Source organism: Heloderma suspectum, chromosome 1, assembly GCF_057233095.1.
Source record: "Heloderma suspectum isolate Gila_16-S chromosome 1, 16-S_ref, whole genome shotgun sequence".
In the NCBI taxonomy this organism is placed as follows: domain Eukaryota; kingdom Metazoa; phylum Chordata; class Lepidosauria; order Squamata; family Helodermatidae; genus Heloderma; species Heloderma suspectum.
In genome coordinates, this window is record NC_139458.1 from 359,351,767 (window position 1) to 359,379,628 (window position 27,862).

The 27,862-nt window shown below is 44.1% G+C and overlaps 1 protein-coding gene across 1 annotated transcript in view; it reads right to left on the reverse strand.

Moving 5' to 3' along the window:
- The window catches only part of RPS6KA2 (ribosomal protein S6 kinase A2), a 186,090-nt gene extending 159,805 nt beyond the window's left edge, over positions 1-26,285 (reverse strand). The window contains exon 1 of the mRNA XM_084827999.1: positions 25,555-26,285. Coding sequence (XP_084684125.1) covers positions 25,555-25,653 — 99 coding nt within the window. The 5' untranslated portion in view covers positions 25,654-26,285. The remainder of the gene's footprint in view (positions 1-25,554) is intronic.
- Positions 26,286-27,862: the final 1,577 nt, after the last annotated feature.

Below are 27,862 nucleotides of genomic sequence, written 5' to 3' on the forward strand. Positions count from 1 at the left end.
TCCTTAGCGGTAGGGATGGGAGAGTTAACATGCACTTGTTCCCTCTACAGCAACCATAGATGGCTTGGGGAATAGCTTACCCCATCTCCTAAACTAGTGCTTAAAGGTAAAGGTGTCCCCAGCCAGTCGTGTCCGACTCTAGGGGGTGGTGCTCATCTCCATTTCTAAGCCGAAGAGCCAGCGCTGTCCAAAGACGCTTCCATGGCCATGTGGCCGGCATGACTGAACACCGAAGTGCACGGAACGCCGTTACCTTTCCCGCCAAAGTGGTACCCATTTATCCACTTGCAATTTCTTGCTTTTGAACTGCTAGGTTGGCAGGAGCTGGGACTGGGACTGAAGACGGGAGCTCACTCCGTCACGCAGCACTTGGGTCTCGAACTGCTGTCCTGCTGACCTTCCGGTCTGCAGTTCAGTGTCTTAACCACTAAGCCACCGCTAAACTACTGCTTAGCCTTACTTAAATCTCATAAATGGGAAGGAGCCTCAAAGCCCTGGAGAGGGGGTAGCTCAAGCAGTGGAACTGAAACGTTATGTGCCCACAGGTGATAACACAGAGCAAATCCTCCCCATACCATAAAACAGAGTTGAGGATTCAGGATAACAAGCTCAAATCAACCTTTGAAACAAACTGTGCAGTCATGTCATGTGAGTGGGGACTGAATTTTTGTGATATATTAGAGATCCTTGTACACAAAATCTGTTGTAAAAACAGTGATCTCTGATTTCACATTAATTGAACCCATCCACAGATGTCTTCCACCAGCCCATTTTTTTTAAAGAAACAGCACCACTCTTAGGGCACAAACCTATGCATGTTAAGACAGAAAGAAGCCCTGCAACTCCCAGCATGCCCCAGCCAACACAGTGAATGCTGGCTGGTGAATGCTGGGAGTTGAAGGACTTTTTTTCCGTCTAAACATGCATAAGATTGTGCCGTTAGCGAATCTGCTGTGTTATCACAAGACTGCTCACAGAATTTCACACACTTTGGTTCTGGGGTTTTAGATCAGTGGCAAAGCACATACCGCCTGCCTGGCATGTTAGGTAGGAGAGCTGGAAAAAGACTTCTGTTTCAGACACTGGAGAGGGATTCAATGTAATCTATCTCTTGAAATGACAGAAGAATTATTATTAAGCTACCATTCACAGACAAATCTTATATTATTTGAGCATCAACCCTTTCCTTCTAGTTTGATGATTACTTAAGAGCCCATTGAGGTACACTGGGACTGAGCGTGTCTCTGGGAACTATTGTTTGTCAATGCTATTGTTCTGACACTCTAAAGGTTCAGTTAGACACCACTCCATCAGTGAACACAGTTTCACAAAGGAAAGAAGCAATCGGTTTTTGAATGGTAGCTTAATAATAATTCTTATACAGCGCGTAAAAGGCTTCAGTCCTAAATACACACCTACATACAAAGATTCAACAGGCCATGACTACAAGTGCTTAGTGCAAAAGGCTCGACAACCACTTCCACAACAATGAAGCAGACGGACTAGCATTATTAGTTCCAGCTGGTTAGATACTACACACATTCCATGGAATTCAGTTCCACACTACTCAGTGGGATATACCCCATAATGTATTTAGGATCAGGATGTAAAATCAACACATTAGTCCACGATCACAGCAGGATTTGAACTGGAGTCTCCAAGCCCGATGTGTTCTAACCCCTGGTTTACGAAGGCTGAATCTGCTGTACAGAACAGCACCCCCACTCTACCTTATGAACAACAGTTGCAGTTTCAGGATAACGAGCCTGAAACATCTTTTGAAACAAACTCTGCTATTCTTGATCACATAATCTGTGCGGGAACTTCTTTATGTGATAATGGCAAAGACAGTTCCTTGTATACAAATCCTTTATCATAACAGATGTGCCTTAAAACTGGGGTGGAAAATCTGCAGCTAATGGGCCTTATGTGAGCCTCAGCCTAATTTCATGTGAGGCGGCACAGAGAGAGAGGGAGAGGGAGAGGGGGAGAGAGAGAGAGAGAGAGAGAGAGAGAGAGGTGGGGTGGGGTGGGGTGGGGTGGGGTGGCAAAGAGAAAGCAAAGGAGTGCAACCAGTTTTGGCTTTGGCTCCACCCACCATGAACTCTGGCTTCACCCACCATCAGGTACAGCTAGGGATGTCAGAGAAATCCGCAATGGAATCAAATGAGTTCAGATTTCTATGAATCTGACCTGCAGATTCCACAGCAGATAGGCTTTTCCCCGTGTAGCATGGATTCCACAGACTTGTGGACTAGTTTTTTTTACTTTCCAGAATTTTAGGTTTTAGGAAAATTCTAGGCAAATTTAGTCATAGAAAAATACATAAGATTAAAAAAAAACTTGTCGAAAATGCACATTTCCCCCATAAGCTAAGCATGAAAAATTGTATTTGGGGGAGAATTTGCACATTTTGGGGGGGGGGATTTGCACATTTGCACAAGTGTGAATTAGTGCAAACTCGGAAAATTGGAAAAAATCTGATTGCACCAACGAGCAGACAACAGAACGTAATGCATCTGGCAAACCGTGAAATGCAGACACAATGGATTTTACAAAATCCGTGCATCCCTAGGTGTGCCCCCGCCCAGTTAACTTTTCCTGTGGATCAACAGCCCATCATAGGAAAAGGAATCACCAGCCTGGGACAAATATGTTGCATTTACACGCTGATCCTAAATACATGACATGGTGTGTGTGAGATGTAGTTTGCCCCTCAAATCTCCCTCCACAACTGGGCATAAGAAAGGCCATGTTGTGCCACTATTTACTCTGTTTATGCATGTATATAAACGGATATGTGCAGCTGAGCACAGAAGAGGGGGAGCATACAGTCTCTGAAGAAGCGGAGACCAGTGGCATAGTCACAATGTTTGAATTACAGGTGTTCATCATGACAGTTCCATAGCCACATCCCCGAGGAGAGTCCAAAACTGCAAGCAGCTGTGTTGATTCAAATGAACCAAGCAGTTCTAGGAGTTTTAATCTGGTATGAGCTTTTGTAAAACTAATGACTCTTAACTGCCAGTTTCAAGATCAAGCCACTCCAAAATTCTTTACATTACAACAATATATTGTGGCTTGGCAAATTCATCCCTCCACCCAACCCTCTGCTCCCAGCTACTGTGAGGCTTGCAGCTAAGCTCAGAGGGAACAGGGTATTCTGAAGGGGATGGCAGATGCCATCAACATCCCTGCTGGTAAAGATGTCCTGGTAAAGATGTCCTGGGAGGTCTGTTTCCCGCCTCCCAGCTGAGCAGAGCAGAGCAAGCTGCTCCAGCTGGTCCAGGGACTACAGAAGCAGGCAAGCTCCCAGAGAGCGAGCGAACAGAGCGAGCAAACAGGGGGAGCAAACAGGAGTTCGGCAGGGGAGGTCAAGGGGGAGGCCCCTAACATTTTTTTAATTATTTTTATTATTTATTTTAACTAACCTTTTTCCATTTATTTGTCTTGTAACACACACTTCCACACCAGTGGGACTCTGCTTTTAACCTCTACTGAGTAGAGGAGCAGGCACAGGCTAGTCTAGAACAATCACAAAGCTAGACACAAAAAGGGAAAAGAGGCTATGGAAGGACAAGACTCTCCAGTGGAGGTGACCTGCAAGGTGTGTGCCATGTTTATTTTCTTGCCTGAGAACAACATGGCCTACACCTGCAACAAGTGCAAGTTGATCACGCTGCTGGAGGAAAAAGTAAGTGGACTGGAGCGGCGACTGTCGACCCTCCGGGGAATAAGAGAACACGAAGAGTCCTTGGACAGAATGGGGGAACTACAGCAGCAAAGGGCAGACCAGAAGCTTGAAGAGCAACAGCAAGATGAGGCAGTGGGAAATGTTGAGGTGAAGAAAAATGGAATAGAGGATACTCCTTGGAAAAGGGTGACAGAAGAAGAAGAACTAGACGCCACTCTGCACCAGTGGAAGCAGTGGAGCTGTGGAACCGATTCCAGGTACTTGCGGATGAGACTGGAGGACAGCCTGCAGAGGAAGAATCACGGGGGAACCTGCATGAGAGTGAGCAAGAGGCTGAAGGTCAGTCAAACAGAGGCGATGAAACCCAGGCCTACAAGAAGAAGAAGTAGTAGTGGGAGACTCCTTGCTGCGTGGGATCGAGACCCAAGTATGTCGCGAAGACCCATGGACTCGCCAGGTATGTTGTCTCCCGGGAGGACAGATTAGAGACGTGACTGAAAGGTTGCCTGCACTCATAAAGCCCACTGACAGGTATCCCTTTCTTCTCATCCATGTGGGAACAAATGATACTGCCAAGCGGAGCTACGAAGAGATCACGTCAGACTTTGAAGCTTTGGGAAGGAAACTCAAGAACTTTGGGGCCCAGATAGTTTTCTCATCCATCCTTCCAGTAGTTAGAAGAGGGATAGAAAGGGAACGAAAAATACTCTGGGTGAATGACTGGCTACGAAGGTGGTGCCGACAAGAGAGATTTGGATTCTGGGACCACGGGCTATACTTCCTGGAAGATGGGCTGTTGGCTAGGGATGGGTTGCACCTCACAAAGGATGGGAAGAATGTGTTTGGCCACAGCATGAAGAACTTCATCAGGAGGGCTTTAAACTGAATCCTATGGGGAAGGGAGATGTAATGTTGGGGGTAATAATGGACATAGGCGCATGCACTGCAATGGAGAGAACAGCTCTGATAGCGCCCAATAATAGTCTTCAGACACATGTGGGAAGAAAGCCAGACTATGAAGCACATGGTTTTCGATGTTTATATACTAATGCCCAGAGTATGGGAAACAAACAGAACGAACTTGAAGTCTTAATACAAGAGGGAAATTATGACCTGATAGGTATAACTGAGACTTGGTGGGATGACTCTCATGACTGGAATACAGCAATTGAATGATATAACTTGTTCAAAAAGAACAGGAGGAACAGAAAGGGAGGTGGGGTTACACTGTATGTGAAAAATACATATCTCTGCACAGAAATACAGGAGGAGGAGCTTGGTAGCCCCATCGAGAGCATCTGGGTTGAAATAAATGGAGCAAAGAATAAAAGGAACCTGGTGGTCGGAGTCTACTACCGGCCACCCAATCAAGGAGAAGACAAGGATGAAACTTTTGAAAAGCAAATAGCCAATGTTTTAAGGAAGCATGATGTAGTAGTAATGGGGGACTTCAATTTCCCCGATATTTGTTGGGAGACAAATTCTGCAAAACATGGCCCCTCCAGGAAATTCCTGACTTGTGTGGCGGATAACTTCCTCCTACAGAAAGTAGAGGAAGGAACTAGAGGATCGGCTATCCTTGACTTGATCCTAACCAACAGAGATGACTTAGTGGATACAGTAGCAGTTACAGGAACTCTGGGGGAAAGCGACCATGTTGTACTTGAGTTCTTGGTTCTAAGGGAAGCAAAAGCCGAGTGTAGTCAAACGCGTACCCTGGATTTTAGGAAAGCTGATTTTCATAAACTCAGAACAATGAACAGTAAGGTCCCATGGCAAGCGATGCTAGCGAGAAAAGGAGTCCAAGATGGGTGGGAGCTTTTCAAAAAGGAAATTCTCAAGGCACAATCACAAGCAATTCCAACAAGAAGAAAAGGTGGAAGACAACAGAAGAAGCCAATGTGGCTTCACAAAAAGCTTAGGGATGACCAGAAAACAAAAAAGGACACATATAGGAAGTGGAAAGAAGGCCAAGTAACAAAGGAAGAGTACAGGCAGATAGCAGAGAATTGCAGGGATGGCATCAGGAAGGCTAAAGCTGAGAATGAGCTGAGGTTAGCGAGGGATGTTAAAAACAACAAAAAGGCTTTCTTCAGCTACGTGCATAGTAAAAGGCAAAGGAAAGAAATGGTGGTTCAGCTATTAAATAAGGATGGAAAAATGATAACAGATGACAAAGAAAAGGCAGAGGTGCTCAATTCCTACTTTGGCTCAGTCTTCTCCCAAAAGAGGGTCTATGACCCCCCTGGCAAAGGCGAAGTACAGGCTGAAGGGGCAGGACTGCAGCTTGAGATCGACAGGCATATGGTCAAGGAACACCTAATTACTTTGAATGAGTTCAAATCTCCAGGGCCAGATGAACTGCATCCTAGAGTAATAAAGGAACTGGCAGAAGAACTCTTAGAACCGCTGTCTATTATCTTTGAGAACTCATGGAGGACGGGTGAAGTGCCAGATGACTGGAGGAGGGCTAACGTTGTCCCTATCTTCAAAAAGGGTAAAAAGGAGGAACCTGGGAACTACAGACCAGTCAGTCTGACACCAATCCCTGGGAAAATTCTGGAGCAGATCATAAAGCAATCCATCTGGAAGCACCTTGACAACAATGCCGTGATTACTCGAAGCCAACATGGATTTGTCAAAAACAAGTCCTGCCAGACAAATCTGATCTCATTTTTTGATCAAGTAACCTCCCTTGTAGACCGTGGGAATGCTGTAGACATCATATACCTCGACTTCAGCAAAGCTTTCGACAAAGTGCCCCATGATATCCTGATGAGCAAACTAGCTCAAAGTGGGCTAGATGAAACAACGATCCGGTGGATCCACAGTTGGCTACAGAATCGGACTCAAAGAGTGCTTATCAATGGGACCTTCTCAAACTGGGGAGAGGTAACAAGTGGGGTACCGCAGGGCTCAGTCCTGGGCCCAGTGCTCTTCAACATTTTTATTAATGACTTGGAGGAGGAGGTGCAGGGAATGCTGATCAAATTTGCAGATGACACAAAACTGGGAGGGATAGCTAATACTTTGGAAGACAGAAACAAAATTCAAAGTGATCTGGATAGACTGGAGCGCTGGGCAGAAAACAACAGAATGGCATTTAATAGGGACAAATGCCAAGTTCTGCACCTAGGAAAAAGAAACCAAATGCACAGTTACAAGATGGGGGATACGTGGCTCAACCATACTACAAGCGAGAAGGATCTTGGAACTGTTGTCGATCACAAGCTGAATATGAGCCAACAATGTGATGTGGCTGCAAAAAAGGCCAATGCTATTTTGGGCTGCATTCATAGAAGCATCGCTTCCAAATCCCGGGAAGTACTAGTTCCCCTCTACTCAGCACTGGTTAGGCCTCATCTGGAGTACTGTGTCCAGTTCTGGGCACCACACTTGAAGAAGGATGCAGACAAACTGGAGAGGGTTCAGAGGAGGGCAACAAAGATGATCAGGGGACTGGAAACAAAGCCCTATGAAGAGAGACTGAAAGAACTGGGCATGTTTAGCCTTGAGAAGAGAAGACTGAGGGGAGATATGATAGCACTCTTCAAGTACTTGAAAGGTTGTCACAGAGAAGAAGGCCAGGATCTCTTCTTGATCATCCCAGAGTGCAGGACACGGAATAATGGGCTCAAGTGACAGGAAGCCAGATTCCGGCTGAACATCAGGAAAAACTTCCTGACTGTAAGAGCAATACGACAATGGAACATATTACCTGTGGCTCTCCCACACTGGAGGCCTTCAAGACGAGGCTGGACAGCCATTTGTCAGGGATGCTCTGACTTGGATTCCTGCATTGAGCAGGGGGTTGGACTCGATGGCCTTGTAGGCCCCTTCCAACCCTACTATTCTATGATTCTATGATTCTATGGTGCTGCATCCCTGTGAGCCCTGGCTCCACTACACCACCAGTGGGAAGCACAGGCAAATGTAGGAAATCCTTGCAGTGGGGAAAGCCAACAAGACAGCTGCAGATGCTGGGGTGAGACATCTGGAGAAATCCCTTGGTGGGTTTTATCTTGATTCAGGGAGAAAGTCCTACGAAAGCCGAATGCTTGCTGATGGTAGGTAGTGTCAATACATGCTTGAACAAAGACATGTTGCTAATGTTAAGGTAATTCTACCAATGATCTAGTTTAGTTCAGAACGGATATCAGAGCTACTACAAATCATGGTTCATCCATAGTTGCTTATGCACTCCTCCTACTTGGATATTAATTTTAAATATGTTTATCACATCAGATTCAGCAGAGGAGGTTTCCTTACAAAGACTCCTATTTATAACCAGTTGTGTAGAATCTTAATCTGATTTAACAGGGTGGAAGACACAAGTTATTTAAGAAACAACATTTGAGATTTCACAGAACAGTATTATGGTTGTAAGAGCTATGTAAGTACTGCATTATGTAGCACAAAGTATGAATACCAAAGATAATATGCAGGGAATTTATTTTTAACAGTATTAAGAAAGGGTCTCTTTAACAACAATCTTTTTTTAATGGAAAAAAAAGATAGTTTGGGGGCAGTTTTCCCTGGAAATGCTGTCGTGCCAGTTTCTGATATTGGCATAGTGCTAGAGGTCACGTGCACTAGTGCTACATTAAGAGTGCAATCTTATGCATGCTTAGGCAAAAGTCCTACAACTCCCAACATGCCCCAGCCTGCCATGCTGGCTGGGGCATGCTGGGAGTTGTAGGACTTTTTGTGTGCCTAAATGTGCATAGGATTGTGCCCTTAAATATGAGCAGTGTTAAGGCTAGGTGCAATGGCAGGACTAGATCTGATGGGCTTAAGTTACAGGAGAGCAAATTTCAGGTGAACGTTAGGAGAAACATCTTCATGGTAAGAGCAGTTGAACAATGGAACCAATTCCCTAGAGGGGGAAGGGTGCTCTCCCTTGATGGAGATCTTCAAGCAGAGCTGGACAGCCATCTTTTGTGTTTGTTCTAGCTCTGGGATTTCTGTGTCAAGCGAGGGTTGAACTAGATGGCCTACAAACCTCCTCCACCTTTTTGATTCTATGTGTTTTTGCTTTTGTTTTTAAAAATAGTATTGCCAAATGTCACTGTCCAAAAGATACAGCTAGAGGTTTCAAGGCCACAGTTGTAAAGAACGGAGATGGGAAATGGGGAATTGCTAAGTCAAACGAGAAAAGTGAAATGTTGCAGTCCTACACACATGGACTTGGGAGTAAATCCCACTGAATTCATTGGAACCTATGTCCAATTTAACATGCAGAGGAGCAAGCTAAATGTTAAGACAAAAGAAATCGTAAACAAAAAAGAAGAAAAGTAAAGCATTTTTATGAGGAAAATGAGAGTTCTCATCTGCAACATCTGGAGAAATAAAATGCCAGAGAAATAGATTGCATCATTAATTTAGCTTATCAATGACAAAGGAAACATAATGGAATGTACTAATTATTGTGGGATAATGTGGCTGAATTGGTGCATACAAAATTCTATCATTGTCTGATTAAATGAGTAGTTGTTTAAGATTAAGAAATGCTTGGATAATGTCTATGCAGGTTTTGCCAAATGAACTTAAACTAGAAAGAAGACATTCTGCCTCCTTTCTGTTCTGCAATTCCAGCATAATGTATGTAGCCAGCCCTTGTATTTTTGCATGAGTTGTGTGTAAATCTGAAAGGACTTCAATAAATGTGGGTGTTGTTTTTTTTTAAAGTTCTCTGGCACTTCACTTGTTAATTGCAGCATACGGTTTCATATGCAAATGCTTATTTACTCAGATAGTATGGTCAGAATTCTGTGAGACAGGGTGGCCATATGCCCTCTTTCACAGTCCTCTGTTTGAAGGGCTACCAGAGGACTGTCCTCTGTTTAAAAGCATCCTCTTTAGGGCTTTCCTGTCCAATTCCGGTTTACAGGTAAAGAACCATAAGAACTGTTGCCCATCAATAGTTAGCACTTGGGCATCAAACTGAACAGGCCGGTGTCCAGGTCACCTGTCACAGTGTTCCACAATATGGTAAGATGGACTGTATTTCTTCCATTTAAATTACAGTAACTATTTCTAAATTTGCATCTATACATCTCAATTAGCATATGCATATTTTGTGTACATCACCACCCTCTCTTTCGTCCTCTGGCCAAGACTGGGAAGTCTTCATGTTTGCTCCCTCAGTGCCTCTTGCATGTAACACCAGGAGCCCAAACCACAGGAGACATCAGCAGTGAGAAGAAACCTCACAGTGAGAGGAAACCTCACCCTGTGAGGGACTAACATCTGGCGCTGCAGCAGTCATTTCCTCTGAGATCTGCTATGGCTCAGAGATTCAGAAGCAGAGCAGTAGCTGCAACATCTGAGATCTGGGGAGAAACTTTGTACACATCTTTACTCCTCCCTAATAAGTCTTGTGTACTATGTTATTTTTTAAATGTACTGCAAATTGCCTTGAGAACTTCAGTTAGTGGGCAGGGTCTAAATACCCCAAATACATACATACTACATACGCACACTTATCCATCTACAAACATAATCTAGTCATCCCTTTAGCTTATACTCCTCTCTCCCACAAGGAAAGGGAGGATAACCAATCCCTGAATCATCCCCACACATTTCTGCCCCCTTTTTGTCACGGAAGGGGAGCCTTTCCCACCTTGCTGGAAGCCCCTTAATTGTACTACCACCCACCCACCCACCCACCCTATTGTACTGCCATAATTGTCATGCACATAAAACTCCCACTGACCAAAGATTTTATCCCACAAACCTCAATTAATCCCCCCAATAAAATCGATATAACATTCTTTAAATCCTACCAAATTACGAGAAGTTAGAACTCCAGAAGTTCCTCTAAAAGGCAGCTGTCCTCTAGCATTAATTATTACTTGTTTATTTTATTTACCTACCATCCTTCCTCCCAAGGGAGCCCAGGATGGTACACAACTGCCTTTGGAATAGCTAAATGTGTTCAAGGTCTAGAAGAGTTGACCCACATCTATAATCCCAGTGGTGACCACAGTCCTGGAAAGAATTAGACCAACTGTAAGCAGCGTTGGACCAGTGGAGGTGGAATTGGATGGTGCTGGTTTCTTCTTTACTAATGATGCACACAGGAGTTTTTAGAAGGAACATTTTCAAAGTCTGAAAGCTTGTTGTTGTTGTTTTTATCAATAAATTGAATTTATCTCCATTAGAGACCTGTATTATATTGAAAATTGAGAAGATGTATTTGGAGCTACTGAAAAAATCCTACATTTTGCAAACAGAAGCCATGCTTTGTCCGCCCCTTTAATTACATCATGGGAACTTCTGCTAGGTTTTGTCTGTTTTTAAAGGTTTATATACTCTTGCAAGCTTGTACTTATATCATAAAAAATAATACTAAAGCAGCCTGATCACCCACTCCTCCCCGCCCCTTGCTTCTTCAGGAAAATCCTACAGTGGCATCCGTTGCTTTTGCTTTTTGAGTAGGCCATCTTGACATAATCCTGGGTTTCCCTCCCATTAATTCAGAGGTCCCTTTTTTGGACAGCTGAATCACATTACAACAGTATTCTCAAGAGCATTCAACTTGCCCCTTCGAAATGAATGTCAACCATTCACTTATATGGAAGAAAGTAAAGGGGTAAAGTTTAAATCTGCTTCCTGCCCCTGCTGGCTACTGATATGACCTTAATAATTAAGAATCAAGCTTGTTCCTGTTTGAAAAGCCTCCTCTTGGGATATTTCCTGTTCTCAGCAGAGTGAGACCAAATATTAGGAACTCAGAACCATCTCATATACATTAAATAGTCCTAAGTATAATCTTCTATTAAGTTTGTATTGGCATGTGCCTGACTGACTCCATTATTACGGAGCCAGCTGGCCCATAGTTACTTTCTGCTCCTAATGGATGTTTCTTGACATCCCCAGACACCTGTGAGTCATCCCAAATGCATCTCTTTCTGCTAAAACAAGCAGAACATGCTCTCCTTTATGTGAAAACTGACTCATTACAAATGTTGTCCTATACAGGTCCCCAAATCAAACTCATGAAGGATCCAACATGACCACAAATCCCAGTATGGCATTATTATTACAATATAATACTGCTCCAGTCTTTGACAATATCCTTTCCACTGGCTTGTACCCCTTGAGAGTGGTCCTGTCTAGTACATATTCATTTAAATACAAAAAGGAATTGTGCAATGAAGATATAGCAAAATCGTTCCTGAACTCAAGGTATATGGTGACCTCTGTGTTCCCCTTAACTATTTATCTTGTGAATGGAAGAAATGGCACTTCTTTAGCTATTGTTCTTACATTTATTTTGGCTACTACTACTTGGTTCATTTTCCTTTTAGTGTTCACAAAATTATAGTTCCAGAATTTGCTGGCTTCAGAGCCAGTATAAACCAGACTGTAATCTACTGGCACTTCTGGAAGGTTGGCTTTCAAAGGCCTCCTCTATGAGCCTTCCCATCATTTAAGACTGACAGGAGAGGACCTGCGAAAAGCCACCTCCAGTCAGAAACGAAGATCAATAAAGATGCCCCTCACATTTGAGAATAACCAGCGTGCGCTGGGGAATGTAATGTTCTTCCCATGGCTCCAAGCCAGAAACATGGGACTTACTAGAATCCAATAGGCTTCTGGCAATGTTGTAGCTGTCCCATACATATACAGAAGCATGCTGCACCGATGTGGCACATTAATGCCACCTCAGCACAAGAGGCCTCTGTGAATGCATAGCCTAGCCTACAACATCAAAAAAGGCCCAGCAGCCATACGAACCCACTGAATTCCAGTAAGCTTGGTAGAATCTAGCTGGGACATTCCAATTCTGCTGAACCATGCAGTTTGATATATACAGCAAAAAACTTTAAAAATCAAATTTACTTTTTATTTTATATGTTTGCATGCCCCAAATTTCTTGCAATTATTAGGGCTGATTTTGTTGAGCCTCTTTCATTTTTATTCAAGAGGCAATCCATTAGGTCTGTTGCACCCTATCGGTGTTGTAGCCGTGCCAACAACTTTTTCTTTCCCTCTCTTAGTTGGCAGCAGCTGCAAAGTTTATGCAAAGTAGCTCAGTATTATAAAGCAACAGGGAACATGGATTGTTCCAGTACAAAAGGAAAAAGTGATTCATAAAATCGACCTTGCTCTTGAAGTGTGAACTCATCTGAGATTTTGTAGAAGGTCTACATTCCACCATCAAGCCATTTATGAATCTTGCCTCTTTTAGTACTCGTGAGAATTCTTCATGAAGAAAGAGAAAATAATAGGTAGTATCTTAGTATTAAGTGAGAGTATTTTCCTTGGCCTGGATGCAGGTGAACAGGCTGAGATTAAATCTGGACAAGATAGAAGCCCTGTTGATCAGTAGATCATGTAACCTGGGATTGGGGGCACAACCTGTTCTGGATGGGGTCCTTCTGAAGGATCTGGTATGCACTTTGGGGGTGCTCCTAAATCCAGATCTCCTCCTGGAAGATTGGGTGTTAGCAGTGGCCAAAAGTGCCTTTGCCCAACTTCAGCTGATGCCCCAACTGCATCAATTCTTGGCGAAGGAAGAGCTGGCCACAGTTTAGATTCCTGTTTAGATTCCTGTAAATTGCTCTACATGGGGCTGCCCTTAAAAAGTGTTTGGAAACTTCAGCTAGTGCAAAATATGGCAGTTAGACTTTTGGAAGCCATGTACTCTGGAAACCACATTACACTGGTCCTGGATTAACTCCACTGGCTTCAGTTGTTTCTGGACACAATTCAAGATGCTAGTTTTGACCTTCAAAACTCTAAAACGATTTGGGGCCAGGGTTATCCAAAGGACCATTGCCTCCCATATGAACCAGCCCAGTACTTTACCATCATCATTGGAGGCCCTGCTATACATCCTGCCACTTAGAAATGCTAGGTTGGTGGCATCTGCTATAGCCAGGGGCACGCTGGGCCTTTGGGGTAGCTACACTCCAATTGTAGAACTCTCTCTCAAGGAAGATGTGATTGGCTCCCTTGTTACTTTGTTTTAGGTAGTCATTAAAGACTGTTGTATTCCATCACACTTTTAATGCTGCTTGATGTTGTTCTATCTCACTCTCTAACTTTAATTTTAATCATAACTCTCAGATTTTATTTAATTTATGGCTGTGTGCCTGTGTTTGTTTTATTATATGAAGTTTTTTAATGGTATTATTATATATAGCCCTGGGTGGCTGTTAGGCAGAGTGTGGAATTCATAAGTGAAGTAAATAAGCAATGAAAGCCTATTCCAGATGTATGCCTCCTGGGTGGAACTTTATACCTCTGTGCTTGCAGAGGAAGAAGCTATGCTGGCACAGTGAATGTATTTTTTTAAAAAAATATGTATGTATGTATAAAAGCATTTTATACCACTTTTCAACCCTAACATTTTGCTGGTGATATATATACTACAGACATAACCCCTATGGCCAGTGGGAAACTGGCAGCACAAGGAAAAAGTCTGGGTGGGGCTGGGGGTTGTGGCAAGGTAGAACAGGGCTAGGTTAGTTTCAGTGCCAGCTCCACGTTTTTGAGGGCCCTTGGGCCAGACACCCTCAATGGAGCCCCTCCCATGGTGAGTCTACCTTCTCACCACCACTGTCACTAGCTGCTGTTGCTCCTCATCCACTTTCTCATCATTTCTACTGCTTGCTTGCTTGCTTGACAGGCAGAGAGTGAGTGACCACGTAGGCAGTGGCATCTAGTGCTCCTCCTTCTCATGAACACTGTTGTCTGGGCCAGAGCAAGAGGCAAGTGAACAAGCAGGTTGCCATGGTGAAGAGAAGTAAGTCCAGGGGGCTCTTGTCAGTGGGCCTCCACTGAAATGTGGGCCTTCAGCAAGTGCCCAACCATGCCTACCACGTGCTGAAGGCCACACTAAAAATATATATGAAAAGCTAGGGGATGAGAGTCTGCATGTAGTATCTGAATAATTTGCAAGTCACCTTCATCAATAATTAGCATAAAATTGCTTATAGCTAAAGGCTTTTCTACACAAGGTATTTATTGCAGGCTCTTCTTTCCCTACTCACAGTTGATTCTTTAGATGACATTGTGACCCTCCAGTTTTGCATCTCTGTCTAACCAGCACTTTCTGCAAGTTTTCTTAGGGTGCAATCCTATGCATGTTTAGACAGAGAAAAGGTCTACAACTCCCAGTAATGCTGGGAGTTGTAGGCCTTTTCTCTGTCTAAACATGCACAGGATTGTGCCCTTAGAGCAAGGAAAATGCAGCATTGTGAAAGCAAAAAAAGGTGCAATTTCCTCTTGTGCATTTGTGCTATTCTGCTATACCACAGTGCCACCTAGAGGTTATGTAGCAGAAAAGCAGGAAAGGAAATGCTCCTTGTGTAGTGCTCAGATCTCAGTTTTGTGGAAAAACTAAAAGTAGATACTGCTGATTAACAGCCTTGTGTAGAAAAACTCAAAGTGAGGGTAGAATAGAGCATAATGTTTTGGCCAGTTCAGCTTTTCCCATCATAGGACAAAACAGTAGCTGCTAAAATTGTCCTTTCTATACAGGTATTGCAGTTTATCTCATATTGTATCTGGCAGTCCTAAGGTCCTGGAAATGTAAGATGTGGAAGAACAAGGTGATGAATGGCACTTAATGCAGAATTAAGAAATTTTCTCTCAGATTCACTAATGTTTCTGCTGGGCTGAAAAGGAGCCAAAATAAATAGTTGTATCCCTTGCTCTGCCTTGCTATCTATCAGCATTCAGTATGTATCAGCATTCATCTAAATCTGCCAAAAGGGCTCAGTGGATAGGGTGGCCACGTGACCTACTTTACAGAGGACAGTCCTGTATTGGAAGCTGTCCACTCTTTGAAAGACTGTCTAGTCCAAGTCCAATTTATAAATAAAGAATCATCTGCAGGGAGAGCTGGAAAGGGGCACTGAAGTTGCCCATCCACAGTTAGCACCTGGACAGCAGACTGAGCAGGCACACGGATCTGGTCACAGTCTTTGCAACTATAGTGTGAGATGTTGCTTGCTGCTTGTTGTTTTGTCCAAACCCAGAATTGTGGCTGACATATACTATGATTAGTTTCAACAAGCCAGCTTCATAACCTATGATCTGAAGTTGGTTTGTTTTGTTCCGATGATCTTAACATCAGCCTGGAAGGGATTTGTATTCTAAACAGGGAAATTCTTACACATATTGAGGGGAAATGATGAACAAATTATATGAATACTGGTCTATGTAGAGCCCTTATTTGGGTCCCCCAGCCACCACTCCTTAAAAGTGAATGGAAAGTACACCAGCAGTTGGGCAATGCTGCCATTATATCACATAAAACACTCAGATATGCATATAGAATGGGATATACACAATCTGGTTAAATCAGTTATTTCAGCAGATTATAAATCCAGTACAAGTATAATTTACATGATGAACATATTGGCCATGCAGAAAGTAGGAAAAAGAGAGCAAAAGCATTACATTTGCAATGGAAAGATGCCTGTTATAAAAAGATGTGTCCAAGTGATATTTCAAACACCTTAACAAATGGTCTTGAATGTCAGAGTAAGTAGACCGCATTCTTATTAAAATTAAAGAGAATTTTAATTACCTGGCATACACATGGACTTGGTGTTAGATACATACTGTCTGGCAGACGTTTACTGTTTTTCACACTTGTTTTGGTTAGGTCACAGTGCAGCATGTGGGCATATCTTTAGCCATACAAATCTTGCTTACTTTTCATTTTCTAGTGGAAAACAGGAAAGCTATTTTGACCTTTTTTGCTTTTACTCTAATAGCTGCCATCTTACAGGTAGGGGCAAGGGGTCTCACAGTTAAATACTGTAAATGGAATAAATCACTAGTTCCAGGACAGCAGGTAATTGAAATCTCTTGCGGCTGCCATGTGGTCAGTGCAAGAGAGTGAAGATGAGTTGAAAGAATGCTTTTATTCTAAAACCAAGTTTGGAATATAATTTGGAGGGGATGGCGCTGTAAGAGCCCCGTGTTCATTGCTGAGAATTTAACTGAGCTTTATTTTAGAGCCTTGTTGAATTCTGCACAGGCAGAACCATTAAGACTTTGCAGAAATCAATTAGGGTAGGATCCAACTGATAATCTGTAGCTATTATTGTAAAACAACAGAATGACAGAGAATCAGAATGATAGCTTCTGTTGATATTTCTCCAACTGACCTGCAGAGACCAGTTTGTTTCAACATAGGGGTGGCATCTCTATCCCTAGCTTCTGAGTGGCTGAAATTAGGGACTGAGAAGAATTCTGGAATGTCACTCCCCAAAAAACAAACTCCCCAGTTCAGAAATCCTCAAACCATTATAAGTGAAGCCCAACCTCCACCGAATTTTGCCTTGGTAATTTTTTTGCCTTGGCTGGTAAAAAGTCTGCCAGTCTGTCAATTTCCCTCCTCCCCATTTTTCCATACTATCACATACTAACTAGGTGGTGAGGTAGGGTTGAGGGAAAAATAGAAGCAGAGGCTAAAGCCAAAGGCTGCTTCCAGGCTGTTCCTGTATTCTGTGCTGTTCCAATGTGAACTCTGGAAATGTTTTATTCCTCCTGAGTCATTGACATGGGAGAACAAACTCCCATGACTTTAGGGCTGTTTCTCAGTTCCTCACACTGCTCTGAGAATTTGAGCATTGTCATGGTCTTCCATTGATGTGCCATGTATTAGGATGTCATCCTTGAAGACAATGGCTCATTTTATGACTGCGGAGTTCTGCCATCTTCTTTTCACAAATCTAGACAGCATTTTTTATTCCAAATGGCAAGCAGTGTTAACTCCCAAAGGGTGTGATTAATGTCATCCATGTAGTGCTCTGATTTGTCAAAGGAAAACTACTTGAGGCATCAACTTTGGAAAACACTTTGACCCTTGCCACTTCAGGGAGGAGGAGCTCCTCTAGCGCTGGAAGTACATATTTTTCTCTGACTACAGATTCATTAAACTGTTAAAGCTCTACATTCTGCAAATGTCTATTACCCCATTTTCCATCATGACTGGGAACACTGGTGCACACCATGAGGTAGGCTCACTGATTTCCTTAATTTTGCTATGCTCCCTCCTTCCCAGCTCACTTTACAGCTTGGGAAGTAAGGGAATGAGGATTCTGTGGTGTGTTAGTACACTATATGGTTTGGTATCAGGACTTTAAAAAATGTCCACAGGATCTCCTCTTTTGTCTCCAAATGCAGTTAATAGAGAAGATGTCAAGGCTTCCTATTTCTCCCACTGTTCTCAGTAGTCCCATTCTGGACTACTCCATGACTGAGGAGTTATGGCCACATATCCTATACATGGTGAACACAAGCTACTTCTTTTTGTAGATTGTCTGTGTGGCAAAGCATCCAAGATAAGGTAAGATATCCTTGGGCTGTGTAAATTTTTTTTTATTTGCCTTATACAGGTCTGGGAAAATGCATGGTGTGTGTGTGTGTGGGGGGGAGTTTCTAGAATCCTCTGCAGATGTCCTCTGAAATAATCAGCTCCTGGTTCTATTTTGAAATTAACAGTTGCCCCACAAATAATAAAATTCATTCTCTAGAGAAAGTCAGTATCCTTACAACATATGAAGCCTAAGAGAAAATGGATATCTACTGCTGTAGTCACTTCTTGCACCATCTGGTAAAACCCATGAAAGCTAAATTCCCTATTTTTGGACATTTCCTATACTTTGCTCTTCTAGGTAGGCAAAACCCTCTACTGTTGTGAACATCTCCACATCACAGATATGCTGTCTGAAACAGTGGGACTCTTGCTACAAAGTGGATTTTTTAATGGTTGGGCTGCTTTTTCTGAGCTTTCTTTTGTAATGCTTTTGCGGAGACATGAGGAACAGATTTGCCCTTTTCAAAATGGTTGCAGCAACTGCTTTGTGTGTTTTGTGGAGAAGAGATTACCTCCTTTAAGTCACTCCTAAGTTGTCTTTGCTCCCTGAACTGGGTTTTGATCAACTCAGATTGCCTTGTCATCTTCTGTATTAACTGCATTGTTGCAGAAAGTCCTTGGCCTAGAATTCCAAGCACCGTTTATCAGCAAACTCACAATATTTGGCCTGTTCATGCAGGATGCTAACAAATGACTCAACAGATTCTCCAGGCTTCTGTGTCTTTGACAGAAGCAGGCCCTCTCATAAACCACATTCCTCTTGGGGATGAAATGACTGAGCATCAAATTTGGCTGGAACACCCTAGTAGTGGGAGACTCCTTGCTGCGTGGGATCGAGACCCAAGTATATCGCAAAGACCCGTGGACTTGCCAGGTATGTTGTCTCCCAGGAGGACAGATTAGAGACGTGACTGAAAGGTTGCCTGCACTCATAAAGCCCACTGACAGGTATCCCTTTCTTCTCATCCACGTGGGAACAAATGATACCGCCAAGCGGAGCTACGAAGAGATCACGTCAGACTTTGAAGCTTTGGGAAGGAAACTCAAGAACTTTGGGGCCCACATAGCTTTCTCATCCATCCTTCCAGTAGTTAGAAGAGGGATAGAAAGGGAACGAAAAATACTCTGGGTGAATGACTGGCTACGAAGGTGGTGCCGACAAGAGAGATTTGGATTCTGGGACCACGGGCTATACTTCCTGGAAGATGGGCTGTTGGCTAGGGACGGGTTGCACCTCACAAAGGATGGGAAGAATGTGTTTGGCCACAGCATGAAGAACTTCATCAGGAGGGCTTTAAACTGAATCCTACGGGGAAGGGAGATGTAATGTTGGGGGTAACAATGGACGTAGGCGCATGCACTGCAGTGGAGAGAACAGCTCTGATAGCGCCCAATAATAGTCTTCAGACACATGTGGGAAGAAAGCCAGACTATGAAGCACATGGTCTTCGATGTCTATATACTAATGCGCAGAGTATGGGAAACAAACAGAACGAACTTGAACTCTTAATCCAAGAGGGAAATTATGACTTGATAGGTATAACTGAGACTTGGTGGGATGACTCTCATGACTGGAATACAGCAATTGAAGGATATAACTCGTTCAAAAAGAACAGGAGGAACAGAAAGGGAGGTGGGGTTGCACTGTCTGTGAAAAATACATATCTCTGCACAGAAATACAGGAGGAGGAGCTTGGTAGCCCCATCGAGAGCATCTGGGTTGAAATAAATGGAGCAAAGAATAAAAGGAACCTGGTGGTCGGAGTCTACTACCGGCCACCCAACCAAGGAGAAGACGAGGATGAAACTTTTGAAAAGCAAATAGCCAATGTTTTAAGGAAGCATGATGTAGTAGTAATGGGGGACTTCAATTTCCCCGATATTTGTTGGGAGACAAATTCTGCAAAACATGGCCCCTCCAGGAAATTCCTGACTTGTGTGGCGGATAACTTCCTCCTACAGAAAGTAGAGGAAGGAACTAGAGGATCGGCTATCCTTGACTTGATCCTAACCAACAGAGATGACTTAGTGGATAAAGTAGCAGTTACAGGAATTCTGGGGGAAAGCGACCATGTTGTACTTGAGTTCTTGGTTCTAAGGGAAGCAAAAACTGAGTGTAGTCAAACGCGTACCCCGGATTTTAGGAAAGCTGATTTTAATAAACTCAGAACAATGATCACTAAGGTCTCATGGCAAGCGACGCTAACGAGAAAAGGAGTCCAAGATGGGTGGGAGATTTTCAAAAAGGGAATTCTCAAGGCACAATCACAAACAATTCCAACAAGAAGAAAAGGTGGAAGACAACAGAAGAAGCCAATGTGGCTTCACAAAAAGCTTAGGGATGACCTGAAAACAAAAAAGGACACATATAGGAAGTGGAAAGAAGGCCAAGTAACAAAGGAAGAGTACAGGCAGATAGCACAGAATTGCAGGGATGGCATCAGGAAGGCTAAAGCTGAGAACGAGCTGAGGTTAGCGAGGGATGCTAAAAACAACAAAAAGGCTTTCTTCAGCTACGTGCATAGTAAAAGGCAGAGGAAAGAAATGGTGGTTCAGCTATTAAATAAGGATGGCAAAATGATAACAGATGACAAAGAAAAGGCAGAGGTGCTCAATTCCTACTTTGGCTCAGTCTTCTCCCAAAAGAGGGTCTATGACCCCCCTGGCAAAGGCGAAGTACAGGCTGAAGGGGCAGGATTGCAGATTGAGATCGACAGGCATATGGTCAAGGAACACCTAATTACTTTGAATGAGTTCAAATCTCCAGGGCCAGATTAATTGCATCCTAGAGTAATAAAGGAATTGGCAGAAGAACTCTCAGAACCGCTGTCTATTCTCTTTGAGAAATCATGGAGGACGGGGGAAGTGCCAGATGACTGGAAGAGGGCTAACGTTGTCCCTATCTTCAAAAAGGGTAAAAAGGAGGAACCTAGGAACTACAGACCAGTCAGTCTGACATCAATCCCTGGGAAAATTCTGGAGCAGATCATAAAGCAATCCATCTGGAAGCACCTTGACAACAATGCCGTGATTACTCGAAGCCAACATGGATTTGTCAAAAACAAGTCCTGCCAGACAAATCTGATCTCGTTTTTTGATCAAGTAACCTCCCTTGTAGACCATGGGAATGCTGTAGACATCATATACCTTGAGCAAAGTTTTCGACAAAGTGCCCCATGATATCTTGATGAGCAAACTAGCTCAAAGTGGGCTAGATGAAACAACGATCCGGTGGATCCACAGTTGGCTACAGAATCGGACTCAAAGAGTGCTTATCAATGGGACCTTCTCAAACTGGGGAGAGGTAACGAGTGGGGTACCACAGGGCTCAGTCCTGGGCCCAGTGCTCTTCAACGTTTTTATTAATTACTTGGAGGAGGAGGTGCAGGGAATGCTGATCAAATTTGCAGATGACACAAAATTGGGTGGGATAGCTAATACTTTGGAAGACAGAAACAAAATTCAAAGTGATCTGGATAGACTGGAGCGCTGGGCAGAAAACAACAGAATGACATTTAATAGGGATAAATGCCAAGTTCTGCACCTAGGAAAAAGAAACCAAACGCACAGTTACAAGATGGGGGATACGTGGCTCAACAACACTACAAGCGAGAAGGATCTTGGAACTGTTGTCGATCACAAGCTGAATATGAGCCATTAATGTGATGTGGCTGCAAAAAAGGCCAATGCTCTTTTGGGCTGCATTCATAGAAGCATCGCTTCCGGGAAGTACTAGTTCCCCTCTACTCAGCACTGGTTAGGCCTCATCTGGAGTACTGTGTCCAGTTCTGGGCACCACACTTGAAGAAGGATGCAGACAAACTGGAGAGGATTCAGAGGAGGGCAACAAAGATGATCAGGGGACTGGAAACAAAGCCCTATGAAGAGAGACTATAAGAACTGGGCATGTTTAGCCTTGAGAAGAGAAGACTGAGGGGAGATATGATAGCACTCTTCAAGTACTTGAAAGGTTGTCACAGAGAAGAAGGCCAGGATCTCTTCTTGATCATCCCAGAGTGTAGGACACGGAATAATGGGCTCAAGTTACAGGAAGCCAGATTCCGGCTGAACATCAGGAAGAACTTCCTGACTGTAAGAGCAATACGACAATGGAACCAATTACCTGGGGAGATGGTGGGCTCTCCCACACTGGAGGCCTTCAAGACAAGGCTAGACAGCCATTTGTCAGGGATGCTCTGACTTGGATTCCTGCATTGAGCAGGGGGTTGCACTCGATGGCCTTGTAGGCCCCTTCCAACCCTACTATTCTATGATTCTATGATTCTTCAGCAAGAGTAAAGGATTTGTAAACATTGCTGGCTTCTTTCCCCATAGCATAAAGGACTGAACTTATTTGCACTATTTATTCTTCTTTGCAGAGCTCTGTAGTGAGGTAAAAGCAACCAATTTCCATTCAGGCCATGCTCCAGGATAATTAAGGCTGAAGGATTCTGGTGCAGGGAACGGTGCCATTTTCTTTGTCTTGTTAAGAATCCGTGACTTTAAAACTTGACTTCTGATGCCGTGTCATGGAAGGTGGCCTTAAAGGCACACCAGTCAGGAAGTTAGGCAAGAACTTTATTGTTTCTCTCCTACTAAAACGGAACAACAGGAAACTCCTGACTCTGCCCAGATACAAGTCCATTGCCCCCTAGTGACTAAACTATATAATGCTATTATCCACACACATACCTTCCTGGCTAGGATTAAGCACCAGTGAACACTGTGGAATTCACATCCCAGTAAACTTGCATAGGATTGCATTGTTAAACACATTTTTTATTCATTTCCAATAATTATGCCCTGCCTTTCTATATGAATAATTAAGAGCACCGGAGCCACCACATTGTGGAAGTGTGTAAATCAGGGGCCCTATCATTACATGGGCTCATGCACCCGCATCAGGTGGCAGAGTGGGAAGAGCAGCAAAGTGTACAGCTTTCCTCCCACCTGCACCAGGAGGGCTTGCTGCTCCCTCCCTGCCACCTCCAGTGGGTGCTCCACCAGCCACTGTCCCACTGTGGCATTTGCCACAGCACAAGAGCAGCTGGCACTGCTTTTGGGGGCAACCTGCTGGGTGTGCCACTGGTTCTTACCATGGGTGGCCACTCCTGCCTTGTGCCCCAGCCATGGGCTCTCATGAGAGGTCGGCTGAAGCAGTGTGAGAGTCTGGCCAACCTCTTGTGGGAATCAGCCAACATCTCATAGGAGGCTCACCGTTGGGGCACAAATCAGGAGCAGCTGGGTGGGCAAAAGCGAATGGCCAGTTGGCTGGCCAAGTGAGTGAATTGCTGGATGAATGGGCAGTGGCACTGCCACTGCCGCCTCACTTGAGGCAGCAAGACACATTGGGCCGGGCCTGGTGAAAGGGGGGGCAGAGAATCAAACATTTCATGTGAGCACTGCAACAACCAGTTGACAAGAAAACATTAATGGCTAGTGTAGTAGCACAGTCTGGTAGAAGGAACTCTGATTATTATTTTTAATTACCTTTCATACTATACTGGGTGCTAAAAAATATGAGCAGTTGCCATTCAGCTTGCTGTGAATAACTACAATAGGCCTTCTTAGTAGAAGATGTTCACTTCGGGAAAACTGCATGGTATTCACTTAGCATGAATTGCATTCAGCAATGCTGCAATTTGTACAAATAAGAGTGGGCAAAGAGGTTTTGTGTTCCTTGAAAGATAAGGAAGGTTTTCATGGCAGTGGTTTTTCAATGTAGCCTTTGCATTTTAAATTGTGAAATATGTCAGCAGTGCTAACATCAGCAAAAACAAAAGAAAAAAAGAAAGGAACAACATGCACATACTGCTTGTTTAGAAAACAGTTCTAAATTATTCAAACTATAGCCAGTCAGTTCAGGATTCTGTTGTCCAGTACTGGCACCTAAAAACTTTCTCTTCGTTAACCTTGACAATCCCCTGTTGTTGTTTTTAATTAAATTACTGTTAGTAATTTAGAAGCTCTTCCTCTCACCCTCATGAAGAGCTAATGACACTAAGGGCACTGAAGTCACCCCAATGTGAAAAAGTGTATAAGGGTGGGGGAAGGGAAAAGCAAGCTTATAAACATGCCCTAGAAATATTTCAAATAATAAAAATTAATAAAAATCTGCAAATATTAAAATGCAAAAATATCTCTCTTACTGGATGTCCAGAAAGCACTATTGAAGAAGAAGGTATAGAGAAATCCTGATCCTTCCTTACATGCAGAAATGCTGTGTCTGCACTTCCTTCATCTCTTCACTGTCCTAAAACCTTTTTCTAGTTCTTTCGACACCCCTTTTGGAAGAATAGTTTCTTAGCAGGAGAAAATGCCAGCGGTGCATGGGCTGAATGCAGATGCTTGCCAAGGATGCCAACATCAATAGCCAGGCAAGGAAAACCTATTTTACCCAGTATAAAATACCACAGGGTATTGCACAGAATCCTATGCAATGCATTAGACAAACTCTCAGCTGCAGTAGTTGGGAACAGGAGGGGGAAACTAGAAGAGCCAAACGGGCAACAATCCTAGACTTACTTACCTGGGAGAAAGTCCCACTGAACTCAGTGGAATTTATTCTGAATTTATTTCAACACAATACATAGGATTGTGTTGTCAGGCTGCACATGTACTTTTTAAGAAGTCCCAGTAAGCTCAGTGGGACTTATTTCTGAGTAGACATGCATAGGTTTGTGATGCAAATTTTGATACTATTAATGTATGTGATACCATGGCTCTTTGAAACCTTTTCACTGTCTTGTATCAGAGTCCTTTTTGTCATAATAGCAAAGCAAGAACAGTTGCATCACTGGCCACAAAGACTGACATGATCCAAAAAAAGTCCAGGTGATGCTTGTCATTGCACTGTGTTACTAACACAGCTGTCAGGTCAGAAGACTTCTGAATTACACAGAAGCCTTCTTTGCTTCAGGCTGAAGAGCAGTAATTTCTAGCCTTACCAATAACTGAACTGAAGGACGATCTCCATGTGTATTAAAATTATGCTCCAGGGGAATAAAGACAGTGTGGTGTCAGCCTAACCTACCTCACAAGATTGTTGTGAAGATACAATAGATGCAGGAAGGCAGGGAGAACCACGGGCGCTTCCTGTGTTTCTTGGAGAAAGGGCAGAATAAAATAAAACAAACAAACCGTCAGCCCTACATTTAAAGAAATAGTTGTGAAATTGAGGAAATGATTCCCCCACCGATTCTGCTTTGTTGCGTCTAGCCCTTTTTCTTTCTTCTCTCCCCCCCCCCCTCAATAAACTAGAAACATTGAAAAAAGAAAAAAGAGAAGAAACACCAATTTGGATCATTTCTCTCGTGTTCCAAGACTCTTGCATCTGCAACGTAATGAGCACATTTCCCAGCAATAAGCATTACTAAGTACGAAAGAAAGAAAGAAAGAAAGAAAGAGGATACACCAGCCTCGCGAACTTTTCAGCGCCACACCGAGTATTTGTTAGGTACCGGTGGAGTCACCACGACCGTGAACATTCCTGGCTGCGTGGCTCGGCCTTTACCTCAAATCTACTTAGACTTGAGCTCTTCGAGCGAGACTTCTTGCGGAGATACACCGAGAAGAACCTGCGCACCGTGAACTTCTTCATGCTCATTTCCATCGCCCCGTTTGGGACCGGCGCCGCGAAGCCACGGAGGCGCCGCAGTGGCCGAGCGAAGCTAGCTAGGGCATCCCGCGAGGCTCCCGTGTTAAATCCACGCGAGGAAGAGAGGCGCGGAGCGGGGCGACTCCGCTGCCTTGGCCCCGTTCGGCTTCATCCAGCCCGGAGGGGATTCAGCGGCGCGCCTCAAGCACGCGACTTGCCGGCCGGGGAAGGTGAGACGCCCGGCTCTCTGCCGCTGGCCTCCCCCGACGGTGTTCACACCGCATCGCCGCGAGCCCAGCTCTCGCTCTTCCTCTCCTCCGCCTCCTTGTGGGCCTCCCCGCCGCCCGCCCTCGCCTTCGGTGCCTACTACGTCCAATCGCGGGCGGCTTTTCCTGCCTGCATAACGAGCGCTCTAGTCCGTGACCGCTCCGGATCCCAGCCCTGCCGGACCGGGCAGAAATATCGGGCGTGCCAGCGAGGCGTGCCCACCCGCCTCTGCGTGGCGAGCGGGTCTTTGTCAGTGCCCTGGCCTCTGGACGGCACGAGGGAGGGAAGCGAGCGCCCCGCTGCGCTCCCGCTTGGAGCGTGCTTGGAAAGTGCAGCGCGCGCGCGCCCGCGCACACACACAGCTATAATTATCCCGGTCCGATTTGGGAAGAATGAGCTCTCACAAAGGAGAGTCTCCTGGGACTGTCTCCTGTCAGTCAGTCAGGGAGGCCACTGCAAAAACAGGTAGCTTCTGAAGTCTTTCTGTCTCTGCGCGCTACAACGTACGCCTTGCCTCCTTTATACCAACAATAGTTCAAAGAGATCTATTTTATTTATTTTCACTTAAGAAATCAGGATTCAACTGACGCCTGAAAACTCAAGACCTTACAACATCGAATTAGTCCATTCATGTTTGTTGTTGTTGCTGTTCAGTCGTTCAGTCGTGTCCGACTCTTCGTGACCCCATGGACCATAGCACGCCAGGCCTTCCTGTCCTGCGCTCTCTCCCGGAGCGTGCTCAAGTCCATATTCATTGCATCAGTGATGCTATCTAGCCATCTCATCCTTCCGTCCCCTTCTCCGTTCATGTTGGGATAGAGTGAACCTTAAAACACGGAGCTCTTAAACAGAACCCCGTGTTCTCGGTATATACAAGATCACTTTCCAATTGCCACCCATCACCTCGATTTTTTAGATCGAGGTGATTTTCACTTATAAGCAGGCAGTTACATCCATTCTTCTCTCAGCTGCCCTGATAGGAGTCTGGCTGGCTGGGTGGTTTTAGAAGTGAAAAGAAGCAACTGCTGTAATCTTGAGGCAAATCCATTGGGATGCCTGGAGGGCAGAATCTAAGAGTGTGTTTGTAAACAAAGGATTCCTTTGAAATGACAGCATTTTGGGACACGCGATGCATACAAACAAAATGATCTGAATGATAAAGCTCTGGATTGAGAGGTATATATAAATAATATGACTAATATATTCTGGCAATATTATGTATGTACTGATCTAGAGTTTTAAACAAAGAGCATTGTTACAAGCATTTTGCCACATCTGTTGCATTAAACTGCACTTCCCTTTGCTAACATTCTGTTCCTAACATCCCTTTGCTTCCCACATTGAAAAGGAATTTCTCCAATGACTTATCCATTAGTCAGCTGGGATGATCAGAGACAAGGATGATAACACCACACTGAAGGTTGTTCTCAGAGGCCACCGACACCACTATCACCACTCAGCCAGTCTTACAAAGAGGAACACTGTATGTGTGGGATTGATGCTTATCAGGTTCTTAAGCACTTACAGACCTATCTCTCTGTTGCCCCAGCCTGTTCCTGAGGGACATGGGCAGGAGGGTGCTGTTGCACTCATGTCCTGCTTGTGGGTTTCCCGTGGGCAGCTGATTGGCCACCGTGTGAACAGAATGCTGGATTAAATGGACCCTTGGCCTGATCCAGCAGGGCTCTTCTTATGTTCTTACTGGTCAACTGCTTTTTGAAACCCAGCCATAAAGGCAGAAAAGTGCTGAGGTTATCCTCTCATAAAACCCCATTATAAGCACTTCTTGTCCATCATATTCAGGCACCACCACACAATAGAATGGGAACATGCAAACAGTATCTTCATATGTTGTCAGTATGTTCGACTGGGTCAGTCCCAGCTTATTTCACTTGAGAACATAGGGTGCATGGAGAGGGGCATGCTACCACATGTTCTCTTGTCCTTTGCCCTTCCT